General features: G+C 39.5%; 1 protein-coding gene across 1 annotated transcript; it reads right to left on the reverse strand.

The window, feature by feature from the left end:
• Positions 1 to 6,752: 6,752 nt before the first annotated feature.
• Positions 6,753 to 8,005, reverse strand: LOC308282044 (GTPase IMAP family member 7-like; the record flags this gene model as incomplete). Its single annotated transcript, XM_080722392.1, has 2 exons — positions 6,753 to 7,789; positions 7,969 to 8,005. 2 exons carry the CDS (start codon positions 8,003 to 8,005, stop codon positions 6,753 to 6,755), a joined length of 1,074 nt encoding a protein of 357 aa, XP_080578518.1.
• Positions 8,006 to 12,992: the final 4,987 nt, after the last annotated feature.

Genomic DNA, 12,992 nt, shown 5'->3' on the forward strand with positions numbered 1-12,992 from the left:
CTGTGTGATGTCATCATATCTCCATATATAGAGACATAAGTTGCTCATGCCCAAATATGGGCTGGTGAGGTCAGACTTAGTGTGATGCGTAGGTTATCTCCATTATGGAGATTCAACTTCAATGAGTAACCATGGCAAACTGTCAACTGCCCGTATGTCTTGATAATTGGTAAAACAAACTTTTGGCCTATTTGTGGAGATAAGCGACCAACGGTCGCTTATCTCCCGATTAGGGAGTCTTACTGGTACACACATATTCTATTCTATAGCCTATATCCTATCATAAACTCCTGTTTCCTTCAAAAACTCTATCAAACCCCTAACATGTGCTCTTTTCCCCATACTTAACAAAACCTTTATTGTAAATTCCTGCACCCCCAATTCCCTCAGCTGATTCCTCATCATTTCCCTCCCTGTCCTATCCTCTACAATCCATTAGAACATGCACTGACTCCTCTTCCTTTTAACTTTGAGACTCTTTTGAACATTATATAAATGTCTCCCTTTCTCCTCATTATCCCATCTATCTTGCCACATTTGATTAATTCTTTCCCATATTACACTCCCTCTGCTTTACTTATACTAGTCTCGCGAGGCCAGACTGTTGCCTCCGCGATTTGGGCAAATGCTCCCGGCATACAGTCTGGCAAACTAGGAAAAGAGCGTGTGTGTTTGTTTGTTTTGTTCTCTCTCCACTCATCACCTAAACAGCTGCAGGTTTTCTTATATTTTCTGCATAGTGCTCAGTGCTGTGTTTTATTTTTTTTAAAGGACCCCAATTGAAACAAGCCCAATAAGGCTCTTTGGAGGTGTTTATCCTTTTAGTTGACCTTGTACCAGCTGTTATGAAACTACCTTTTCCTATGCAAACTTCCAATAAAGTTTTAAATCAATGTGGGAAATAATTGGTCTTGAGTTGCTCACCCAGCGCATGAGGCGTTTTCACCCCTTCTTCCGGGTAGTAAAACTGTGACGTAGTGGGGCCTTTGTGATGTGGTTGGGCTCATTTTCCTACCAAACACTCCAAACTCTTTTGCTATTTCGTTCCCCACCCTACCAAAATGATCCCTCTTAAACTTTCCATAATCCCAGCATTCCTGCAATACTGCTTTTGTAGGATGGGAATCACTATGACCTTTCAAATTAGCCCAATAATTAGCCTGTAACTGACTGTTTCCTTCTCATTTCCAGTGGCATCTCTCCCAATTCTACTTGTACAGCAGACACTGGAGATGATTTAAAAGCCCCACTACATACCCTTAACACCTTAGCCTGAATCACATCTAACTTCTTTAACAGAGAAACAGCTGCTGACCCATATACTATGCTACCATAATCTATTATTATGGCTTTAATCATTGCCACATAAATGGTTTTTAATGCAGAGCAACTTGCTCCCCATTCCCTACCACTCAGACATCTCATCACATTAATTACTTTCTTACACTTGTCTTCAACTTTCTTTATATGGTCTGCCCATGTTAATCTAGAATCAAAATGCACCCCCAAATATTTAAATGTACCAACTCTTTCCAAACCTTTCCCATACATCCTTAATTGCATCTCTTCGCATCTCAAAATATTTACTTCCAGGGACCCCCCAGAAGCAAAATTTGAGTTACAAATGTTTGCTTAAAAATACATACATATATTAAAAGTAGGGGTGTAACGATACATTTTAATAGCGATTCGATACATATCACGATATATGGTTAACGATACGATACATGGACGATATTGGTTCATTCATGGTGATACGATACGATTCGATTTAATTATTTAAAATCGATATAGTAACTATTTAGCAAAGATATTAAATCTGTATAGTTGTGGATAGTGCAGGTTTTTAAGGGAAACATGTATTATTATGGATATAAATAAGTAAACACAGTGATTATCTGCCAAATACATGGACATTGTATGCTGACAAATCTGCACCTTGACATGAATCCAGAGATTACACACATTTATTGATAGACCAGTGTAGCTATATGGAATGGAAAAGTAATTAAACCCCTCGTTTTTAAATTTTCTTCTTAAAAATGCTAAATACAATGCACAAGTAGGTAGTATCGATACAATCGATTCTTTGCACTGCCGATTCTATACGATACAAAATAAAACGATACGATTCGATTTTAGCTGTTTTCATTTCGATCTACTTCGATTTTTTAAGTTAAAAACGATATTTCGATACAGTTACTATATCGTTACACCCCTAATTAAAAGAATTGCACACATTTTCACGACTTAAAACAAAAAAATAAAAAAATAAGGGCCTTGGGCCACCTTTGTACTTTACTTGAGTATTTCCAAGACTTTTACTACTACTCAACAACATTTCAGATCCAAATATTATACTTTTACTCTGCTACATTTATATGAAAACTTTAGTTAGTTTGTAGATAGGCTAGATTATTATTTGAAGACATATTAACCACTTCAACCCTATAAAACCTACATTTCAGCCATTTGAAAATAGCAGATCTACAAGCTCACAAGGTGAGCATTGATGAGCTTGTTTATTTATTATTACATTTGAAAACGTGTTCATTTTTTGACGCCGCCCGACGCCAGCATGACACCGCGTCTTTTTGGTGGAGCCCTAGCCTTACACAATTAAATGTAGTAGAGGTATGCTCCCTCCACAGCTCCGCTATATTGTCCTCCCCAGAGACACCATCAATGGTACAGGGTAATGTAGTATTTCTCCTGTTCATAGCTCTCACCTCCTTCCAGAACCCAGTAACATTATGGCTAAGGAGCTTATCAGCCATAGAATCTGCTCTCATTGTTGCTTCATTGTTTACTAACATACCGCATATTTATTACTATTGCTATCACTTACTTACTACCTAGTACCTACTATTAGTGAGCTTTTTATGGTCCAAGACAGGTCCCTGTCTGGGCCGACCCAAGCCTTAAGGCTTGCTTTGCCTCTGCCACCCTGGCTTTACTTTTTTTTCTTATAGGATAAATATAAACAATGTCTACTGGCCTCACACATAGCCCCCACAATACAGTCATAGAAGGCACATAAGTCCTTGCTGTGAGAATTTACATTACAATTCACATCAGAGCATAAAATGGCATCATATGGAAGATGTACATCACTCAACAGATCATTAGTTTTCCCATAATAAGACCAATCTAATTTTCACCTTATAGGCACTATTCACCTCTTGAGACATCTCAGGAAGAGTTCATATCAAGTAATAGCATGACAGGAACATGGTCTGACATTGAATGCAGGCTAGCATGAGCAAGCCAAGATGTTGTGTGCCAGGCTTCACTAATTAAGTACATCTCTCTGCAGGTAACAGCTTCTGACTGGATAATATGAAGTTGTTTTCCTCACAAAAATGTAACATATGTTTAGCAAACAATGAGTGTTTATCAGAGAGGTCCGCATTCATGTCACCAACCACATATACACTTGTATTTTAATTATCTGAGATAGAGGAGTTTATCAAGGATAATCTATTCAAATACTCATCCTCATTCTGGTGGCATTCATAAGGTGTATAAACATTAAGTATTGTTGTTTTTTTACCCTACACTCCACAGCAATGCACCAGTCAGTGTCAAGTCAGACATTTATCACAGAGTCCAGCTTTTTATGCCACAGAATAGCCACGCCTCCAGGAATCCTACCCCTCACTATACCCAAACTGAGGTCAGTTGTGGACTCACCAGCTCCATGAAAATTGTCATTAAAACAGTTCAACTGTCCCAAGTCCTGCTTGGATAAACACTTTTCCTGTAGACATAGAATATCACAACTTTGTAGCAAATGTTCTACATGTGAGCACCTGACAACGTCTCCTGCACTGTTCCCAAGGCACAGGCTTATGATACAGAAGCCATAATATATCCTTTGATTGATTGATTGATTGATTGATTGATTGATTGAAGACTTTATTAGAAGTTTGCATAGAAAAAGGTACAGTTTCATGACGGTACAGTTCACTGGTACAAGGTCTACTAAAAGGAGATCCTAGAAAAGACTAAGCTTATTTCCACAGGAAACCATTTAAGTATCTCATATAACATTGAATGACAGACGAATAGAACACAGTACTATGCAGTAGATATTAGTCAGTAAAAAAATGAAAAAAATGAAAGAACAAAAAAACAGTAAGTAATCCACTGCATTTAAATAGGCCTACAATTCAAAACGTATAATTATCAGAGTTTGAGCAAGAGAACTACAATAACCAGCATGCCCTGGTGCACAAGACACTCTCACATCACATCCATTATTACAAGTAATCTGTTAATGTCTAATGTTATGGCCAATTTCCTAATATTTCCATATTCATATTCCACTCAGTATTTGCAGTCTTACTTTTGTATTATTGAATCCAGGAAACATTACACACTGACAACAAATGTTGAGGCTGTTTAAAGATGCAAAAAATTGATTTATTTGCATCATGAAAGAAGTGACACTGTGAAAAAGTGGATGTTTGGGTTTGTTATTTATTAGTAATGAATAGAGACAAGAAACAATGTCCATTCCATACCTGCAATGCAGGTTGTTTTATTCATTATTTTCACCCCAGGGGATTATTTTTACAGTATGTACAGTAGGTTCCTATTGCACCAGGAGATGACGCTGTACGTTTGCTTTACCATGAAACGTTGCATGTAGAATCTACTAGCAACTGGAAGCCATGATGAAGAATGTTCAGTAAAGAATAGGCCAACCAAGAAGTTATCCCTGCTCACGTGCATGAGCTATCTGACATCCACTTCTACAAAATAGTTACTAGCAACGCAACTTTAGGAGTGTCCTAGTCAGTAGTCAGTATATGAATCTTCTCTCTCTTAGCAAAATGTTGCAAATAAGAGGAGAGTGTGAGTGTATATTGCATATTGCACAGAAGGAAGGTGTAAAGTATTATTTCTAGTAAGGCAAGGCAAGGCAAGGCAGTGCTTTAGACAAAACGTTAAGCATTAAGACATCGAGATAGCAAATTAAGATACAGTGTAAACATCTTATGAAAGGACATTTAAATATAATACAAATAATAAAAACCAAGTAAAAAATACAACGCAAACATAAAAGATTGGAATTACAGTGCACAAGAATGATCAAAAGAAATCTCAATTGAAACAGCAGCAAAGAGAAAGTGTTTGCATTGATTTAAAAGGAGAGTTGTATAGGCTTCTGTTGTAGTTGTAGGTTTCTGCAGTGTATTCCAGTCAGATTATGTGTCGAATCGATACATATCTGGCATATTCAGAAGACATGACAAGAAAGAGTCACTGGTGTCTATGAGAAAATAAAGAGACACTGGTGTCTACACGACAAGAAAGAGAACACGGGTGTCTACATGACAAGAAAGTGGAACAGTCAGCTGGAGCATTAAGGCCACTGTAGCCTCAGGGCCTGCCATGTTTTTAGGGGCCAACCTGAGGGGCAACGACGGCCATGGGCTTTGTGGCCTCCCTGAAATTCCCGCCCTGGACTTTTCAATCGTTCGAATTTTCTTTCCTGATCCGAACATGGACGTTTTTCATAAAACAGAAAAAACAATATAGCCTATAGCCAGTGTTATGAAGAGCTGATTTACCTGAAAAATATACATTTCCTCAAAAGATTATTTAGGCCATTCTTAAGAAGGTGACACTATGTAATGTAACCTATATTTGTAAACAGTTACACCGTTATTTATGGAACTAAATGTCCTACAATTTGCCTGAGGCTTTCATACAGTAGGCATAAGTGCATTGCAGTTGGTGTCACACCACTGTCTTGGGTGAGGGAGGCAAGGCAAGGCACACAGCTGGGTTGTTTTATCATTAGTTTTCACTTCCAATGATTGAAGTCTTTACTGTCTGTGAAACTCAGCGCAACAATTTCTCTAGGGTATTCTTCTGTTTTCTTTGTATAGTTTTAGCACTCTTCTCTTCACACATGAAGCTACCTTTCTGCTAACAACTCGAGTTCAATGGCATTTGGCTGCCACCTACTGGTACATTGGATTATCACACACCTCAACAACATTAAAAGTCCTACTACATCAACAGGTCATAGGAACAAAACATAGGATAAACCATTGACCGAGTAAACCCACATAAACAAAGTTTAAAGGTAGGGCCATATATATTTTGTTGTTGAAAAAAGTGTTAAATAGCTGTATATTCTCATAGTAATCGTTGCTATAGAGCAGTATCAGGGCAGGGTACTGTCTTGTCGCTGTAACTCCTTAATAAACTTAAAAAGCATTATCAGGTCAGGATAACAATGTTATCCAATCAGGAGAGAGAACTCATACAGGATGACTGATGGTGATGACTCAAATAAATTAGACAAAAAGAAATAAACTGGGACACTATGCAATTGAAGCTGATAAATGGGTTATCGCTCCTTATTGGCTGAAATTGGTAACCCACCTGAAAACGTATGTTAGTTAAAGAGGAGCGACTGGGAGACCCCTGCTACTAAACAAATTCCATAGCAATGATTGTTATCAGAATATAGAGCTGTGACGATTTTGTTTTATCCAAAGAAATATAATTTATTCTACCTGTAAAAGACAGGATGTACAGGGACCTTATATGTTGCAAAGTTTGTGTTGTTTCATTAACATTGCATTTAATTGGCCATTGTAATAAGATCCTTGGCTTGGTTTTGTTGGGATTCAAACCCTCGACACGCTGTCAGGCGGCAATGCGGCCTAGGTGCCCGGACCGACCTGATGTGAATTACTTGACTTGGCTCAAGCTGAAGCTCTGCATGTCTTTCATTGGGTGATGCAGTTTTCTTTCACTGTTTTCCCTATGGTAGACACTGCCTTGGCACCAGCGACTACAGCCTGTCCGCTTGAATCAGCATCAGCCGCTGCTGCTGCACCTAATTTACCCCCTATGCAACACCCACATACACCACCTATTATTGCTCCATAGAGGCCATAACTACGCCCAGCATCGGCGCCGGCAGCAGCTCCAACTGCAGCTCCGGCGGCACCACCCAGAAATTCATAAGCCAATACTTTGTCGCTGTTCTCAGCTTTCTCTCTTGCTTCTTGTTCGTGTTGTTCTTTGACCATTTTCTTTGCTTCTTCCAGAGCCTCTCCTACATATTCTTTCTTCAGCTCTTCCTCCTCTTTATGTCTGTTCTGTTCGTTCCCTTTGAGAATTCTCTGTTTCTCTTCCTCTATCAGTTTCTCTGCTTCTTGGAACATCTCAGTGGTGTAGTGGCTTCCCCCATTCTTCTTTAACATCTTGTCGATCTTCTCCAGCAGCTGAGTGACCTGAGAGGGATCCTTGGTTTTGTTGCTGAAGACATGATAGCGACCGTCACATTTTTGGACTAATTCTTGCAGTTTTTCTGGACTCTTTTTCAAAAAGATTTCAACTGATTCGTCTTGACGCTGGTCACCATTCGTGAAGAGAATCATGGTGTATTCTTCCGACTTTTGGCCGAATGTTTCTTGAATCATTTCCACAGTTTTCCACTCCTCTTCTTCGAATCTTCCCAGTTTGATCACATTCAGGAACACATGGGGACCAGGAGCAGCAAAACAAACACTCTTTTTGATCTCTGTAAGGGTTGCGTCTTCACTGAACCTGGTGTCAAACAAGCCTGGTGTATCGACGACAGAGACCTTTCTACCACCCACTGCACCTCTGGCCTTCTGGCAGCTCAATGTCAGAGAGCCAGATGATTCCCCGGATTCAAAAGCTTCAGAACCCAGGATGGTGTTTCCAGTGGCACTCTTTCCAACTCCATGCTTCCCAACCATCACAATTCGAATTTCTTCATCGTTTATTATGATAGCTGTAGGATTAAAATGATATGATTATGGATGCTAAATATTTGAGGTGTACAAAAAAATATGACACTTGACAATTATAGTAATTAGAGATGATTAAATTACATATTTTCTAAGAAAATATATATGGAAACAACAAAAGTGTTTTCTTCTGTCATGGGTCAAGATACAGTACTGTACATACCGTCACTTCCCCTGTTGCGGCTTGAATCTCCACTCATGGCTGTTTTTTAGGTTTCTTGAGAGAGAGAGAGAGAGAGAGAGAGAGAGAGAGAGAGAGAGAGAGAGAGAGAGAGATTGTGTTATTATAACAATAGATTTGCATAATGAACAGGTGATGCTATAAACTCAATCTACAACAAATGAGCTGCAATGGACAACCTATACGTTGTACACTTTTCCTTGTCATTGATTTGTCTTTCTTTTAGGTTCTGTATAATCAGTGTTGGGCAGTAACGAATTACTAATAATATATTACTGTAATATTATTACTTTATCCAGTAACGAATAGTGTAAGGTATTACTCTGTCAAAAACGGTAATATATAACGCTTTACTCCGCCCAAAAAACGCCTCGTTACTATATTACTCGTGCCTCGCTGGCAGGAGAGGAGAGCACTCAGAGCAGCGCATGCAGCTGCTTAATTGACGGTCGTTAACTTCTTTTGATGTTGTCTGAGAGCCTAGGTCAACTTGACACAGAGTTGCACAGCGAGTTGTAGATTGCGTCGCAACACACACACACACACACACACACACACACACACACACACACAGACACAGACACAGACACACACACACACACACACACATACACACACTGAAGAAAGAGAGAGAGAGAGAGAGAGAGAGAGAGAGAGAGAGAGAGAGAGAGAGGAGAGAGAGAGAGAGACACACTGAAGAGAGAGAGAGAGAGAGAGAGAGAGAGAGAGAGAGAGAGAGAGACGGTCAGTGAGCCCCTCCTCTTCTCATTTACACACAACGACACACAGGGAGAAGTAGTTTCTCTTCATCTCCGTGGTGCTGGATTGTTTTTCAATTTACAGATACTCCTAATAAAGTAGGCTGCTTTCTGATTAGGCCTATATCCTTTATTCTGAGTTAAAGACCATACAGAGCCTAGGGTCAAAATTACTGACAGTTTTAAATGTCTGGTAAATGCACTGATCACAGCTGTCAAATAAAGCTTGTTTGGCTGATTGGAGACTTATTTTTCCAATAAATTGGATTCTGTTCTAAAAGGAGCTTGCTAAACAGATTGTGTCATTGTACCCTACATCTCTTTTCTTTTGCGGGGTAAAAAAAAAGAAAAAAGTAATATAACTTAATATATTATATATTACTCTTGATTCCAAGTAATAAGTAATATAATATTATTACTTTTTCCAAGGAGTAATAAGTAATATGTAACGATTACTCTCCTAAGTAATATTGCTCAACACTGTGTATAATAGAAGTGATCTAAATTCAATGGTGTACATTTAATTATTAGATTGTCTAACCCTAATATGTATCCCTGCAGAGTTTCTCATTAAGCCAATACTGTCATGCATTGGTTGTCACCTTCAAGTGCTACAGTAGTTTTGTCCAGTAATTAACATTAACTTTAACTACACCTTAAATGACCATACCAGTGATTTAGCTCATTGACTGTGAGTCTGTAACTCATGGTTTACAGTACTTGACATCATTGATGAGCTTTTTCCCCAAAGCATATAACGTTCCTTTCAGTACGGTATGGAAATCAACTTTAATTCAACTCACTACACGCACGCACGCACGCACGCACGCACGCACGCACACACACAACACACACACACACACACACACACACACACACACACACACACACACACACACACACACACATGCGCAAGCATGACATTATGACCAAATGTCCAATGCCCCAATGTCATTATCGACATGAATATCTACAGTAGTACTTGATTAACTAACTTCACAAATCAGTGTCAGACTGATCTTTTAGTAAGATGGAAAATTAGGAAATTGTAGGTAAATTGAGTACCATGCCTTCTGTGTATATAGATCTGTGATCTCATCATACTTTTAGTATCTGTTTGTGAAAATTGACAGATAAGTAAATAATAATAGCAATGTGTTCCATAAAGGTGATATTCAACTTTAGAGGGTTAACTTATTGGAGGGGACAATTCATGTTCCTTTCCAGGGACACGCCTACTGCATGCCTGTATTGTTGCAACACACTGTGCAACAATGGAATTAGATCATTTCATTTAGACACAAGTGTGACAGTAAAGACAGTGATAAATTAGTCACATTATAGGCAAGATAATATTTTGCGATTTTCAATTGTCATTTGTAAAAAGACTCAACAAACTGTCAACTGACCAATGAATGAATGCTGTCATTAACATAAATTAATACTAAATACATTTGATTTATAACACACTTTACATTGTTGCTAATCCCAAAGCACGCAGGCACGCACGCGCACGCACGCACACACACGCACGCACGCACCATGATCAGCAGTGGAGCAGCGTGCTCAGATAGTCAATCGGCAGGTGCCGCTGCCGGAAAATGCATTCGCTGTCCCTCGACAGAGGACCGTTGTTCACTCCCTCAACAAGGACAGCTTAGATTCTCTAGGTGTCTGCATGTCATTATGAATTCATATACTAGATATGCCCTACCTTTACTATGGAGACATAATCTGAATCTGTTATTTGTTCCAACACGTTGCATGGGAGTGCAGGGATATATTTGTTGCATGCTCATACGTGCATGTGCAATAAATTACTGGTGCGTAAGTAGCCCAATAAGTGTAGTGTAATCCTACTTCTACGGTATGTGTGCAACACATCAGTAGAGACACTGATGTGGTGAATGACCATATACTGTAGACCAGCGATAGTGTAATGGATCAGCCAGGAAGGATTCAATGCCAACTTCTCTGTTGTTTCACTGAGCTCTTTATGAATGATCAAAGCATCTTTATACAGGCTATCATTGAGGTCAAAGAATGTACAAGCCTGCAAATTAAACACACACACACACACACGCGCGTGCACGCACGCACGCACGCACGCACGCACGCACACACACACACACACACACACACACACACATACACACGAGCACGCACGCACGCACGCACGCACACACACACACACACACACATGTGTGCGCACGCACGCACGCACGCACGCACGCACGCACGCACACACGCACACACACACACACACACACACACACACACACTATCAACTATACATTTACCCCCATGATTCCGGATGGGGATGATTAATGCGACAAATACAAAAATATATTATTGAACTAAGTCTCCAATGGGTGAGTGATCAATAGAAAAGTAATGTTGGGGGTGAACTACTCCTTTAACCTTTACAACAAATGACAAATAAGTCGGTGTGTCCAAAGACATATAGTTACTGCTCTTTGGCTTTGTAGGACAGAAAGCGGTTCAACATTTTTGTCTCAGGTCACCGGACCGTCACCCCTGTAAATAACTATTGCATCCACGGCACCCCTGAATTACACTGTTACTTTATAGCACCTTTTGTCATATTAACGGCACATAACTATGTAAATCTTTCCGCCAAAGATACACTATATGTCCCAAGGAAAACTGGAAAATAACTTTTATACTTGACGTTTAACCACCCCAGAATATCTCTTCTGGGGGGAACGTTCATCAAAAATAGCAGATCTACAAGTGAGCTTGTAGATCCGCTATTTTTGGGGAAGAGTTACTGCAGACTGAAAAAGCACGCACCAAGTACAGTTTAACTCCATTTTACTAAGAGGTTAAGCTGAAGTGACATTGATGAATTCTGAGGCACATCTGGACTTGTGTCGAGGCACCCTAGGGTGCCACGGCACCCACTATGAGAACCACTGATCTATGTCAAACCCATTCTGACAGCGTTTGGGTGATTGGCAGGCTGGCATTCCTCCCACGGCCCTCGCTCTAAACTGAAACACACCCCCATATACTGTAGGGTAAAACACTGTCCAAAAAGAAAATGGAATGTATACTGAGACAAAAAGCTACAGTAAAAGCAATGTATTACTGTAAATTAGCAACCATAAATGTACAGAATATCCCATTTAGAAGGGCTGTAACCTGTCTAACTGCTTCTGCTTGTGTTCAACACAAACTGTCTCACTGCTCTACACAGTATTCAATACGAGCTGTCTCACTGTTCTACAACATAATAGTGTTGAAATGTCTTTCTTTTCTTAGTTTTCCATCTTGGAATCATGTCTGTCTGTCAGTATGTTGGTATTCTCCTAACTAATTGCAAAAAAAAAATCATAGAATCCAAAGGAAGTTTTGTTTATAAAATATGTTTTACAAACTGTTTAAATCCAACACATTATTGTGGAAAAAGTTGAACATCATTCATTCATTTCCCTGATGCATGGTAAGATGGAAAACAAACATGCTTCTGGCCTGCTGTTTCAGTCCCCTGGCTGTTATACAGTCTGTTGCTCTGTTCACACACAGACATGCGTTGCCAAATTATATTTGGCAACGCATTCATTATGACAACAGCATCATTAAATCTGCTGATTACTCCACAGTGATTGGACTAATACTTGACAGTGATGACAGCACCTAGGAGGTATGTGGGAGATTTACATCTCTGGACCGCAGGTGCTAAAATAAAGTCAATAAAAAGACGAAAAAATAAAGAAAAGAAAAGAAGAAAAACATTGAAAACAACATCAAAATAATAACTGATCCAGAACTACCACAATTTCAGAACATGTAAACCTCTTTCTGTGAAAGGAAAGCTCCATCATTATCTATAGGCCTATTATCTATAGCCAGCCCGCTCAACTGTACTGAACTGAACTTATCTGAACAGACAGACATTCCTTTCGTCATCTGAACGTGTTATTTCGTACCAGACTCCAGTCTGTCCTCACACACACACACACACACACACGCACACGCACACGCACACGCACACGCACACGCACACACACACACACACACACACACACACACACACACACACACACATTTGTGTTCAGACACGTTGGGAATGTTATGTCAGATTCAATTGATGTTATTTTCACATGCTCATGTGTTGTAGGTGTTGAGAAATGTTAGTGTGGACTACACAATTTTATACCCATTCACCATTATTTTATGCTTTAACTATCAGATCTACAAGCTCACAGCACTGCAGTGAGCTTG

The sequence above is a fragment of the Nannobrachium achirus genome (genome assembly GCF_963921795.1).
Source record: "Nannobrachium achirus genome assembly, chromosome: 3".
Taxonomy (NCBI): Eukaryota; Metazoa; Chordata; class Actinopteri; order Myctophiformes; family Myctophidae; genus Nannobrachium; species Nannobrachium achirus.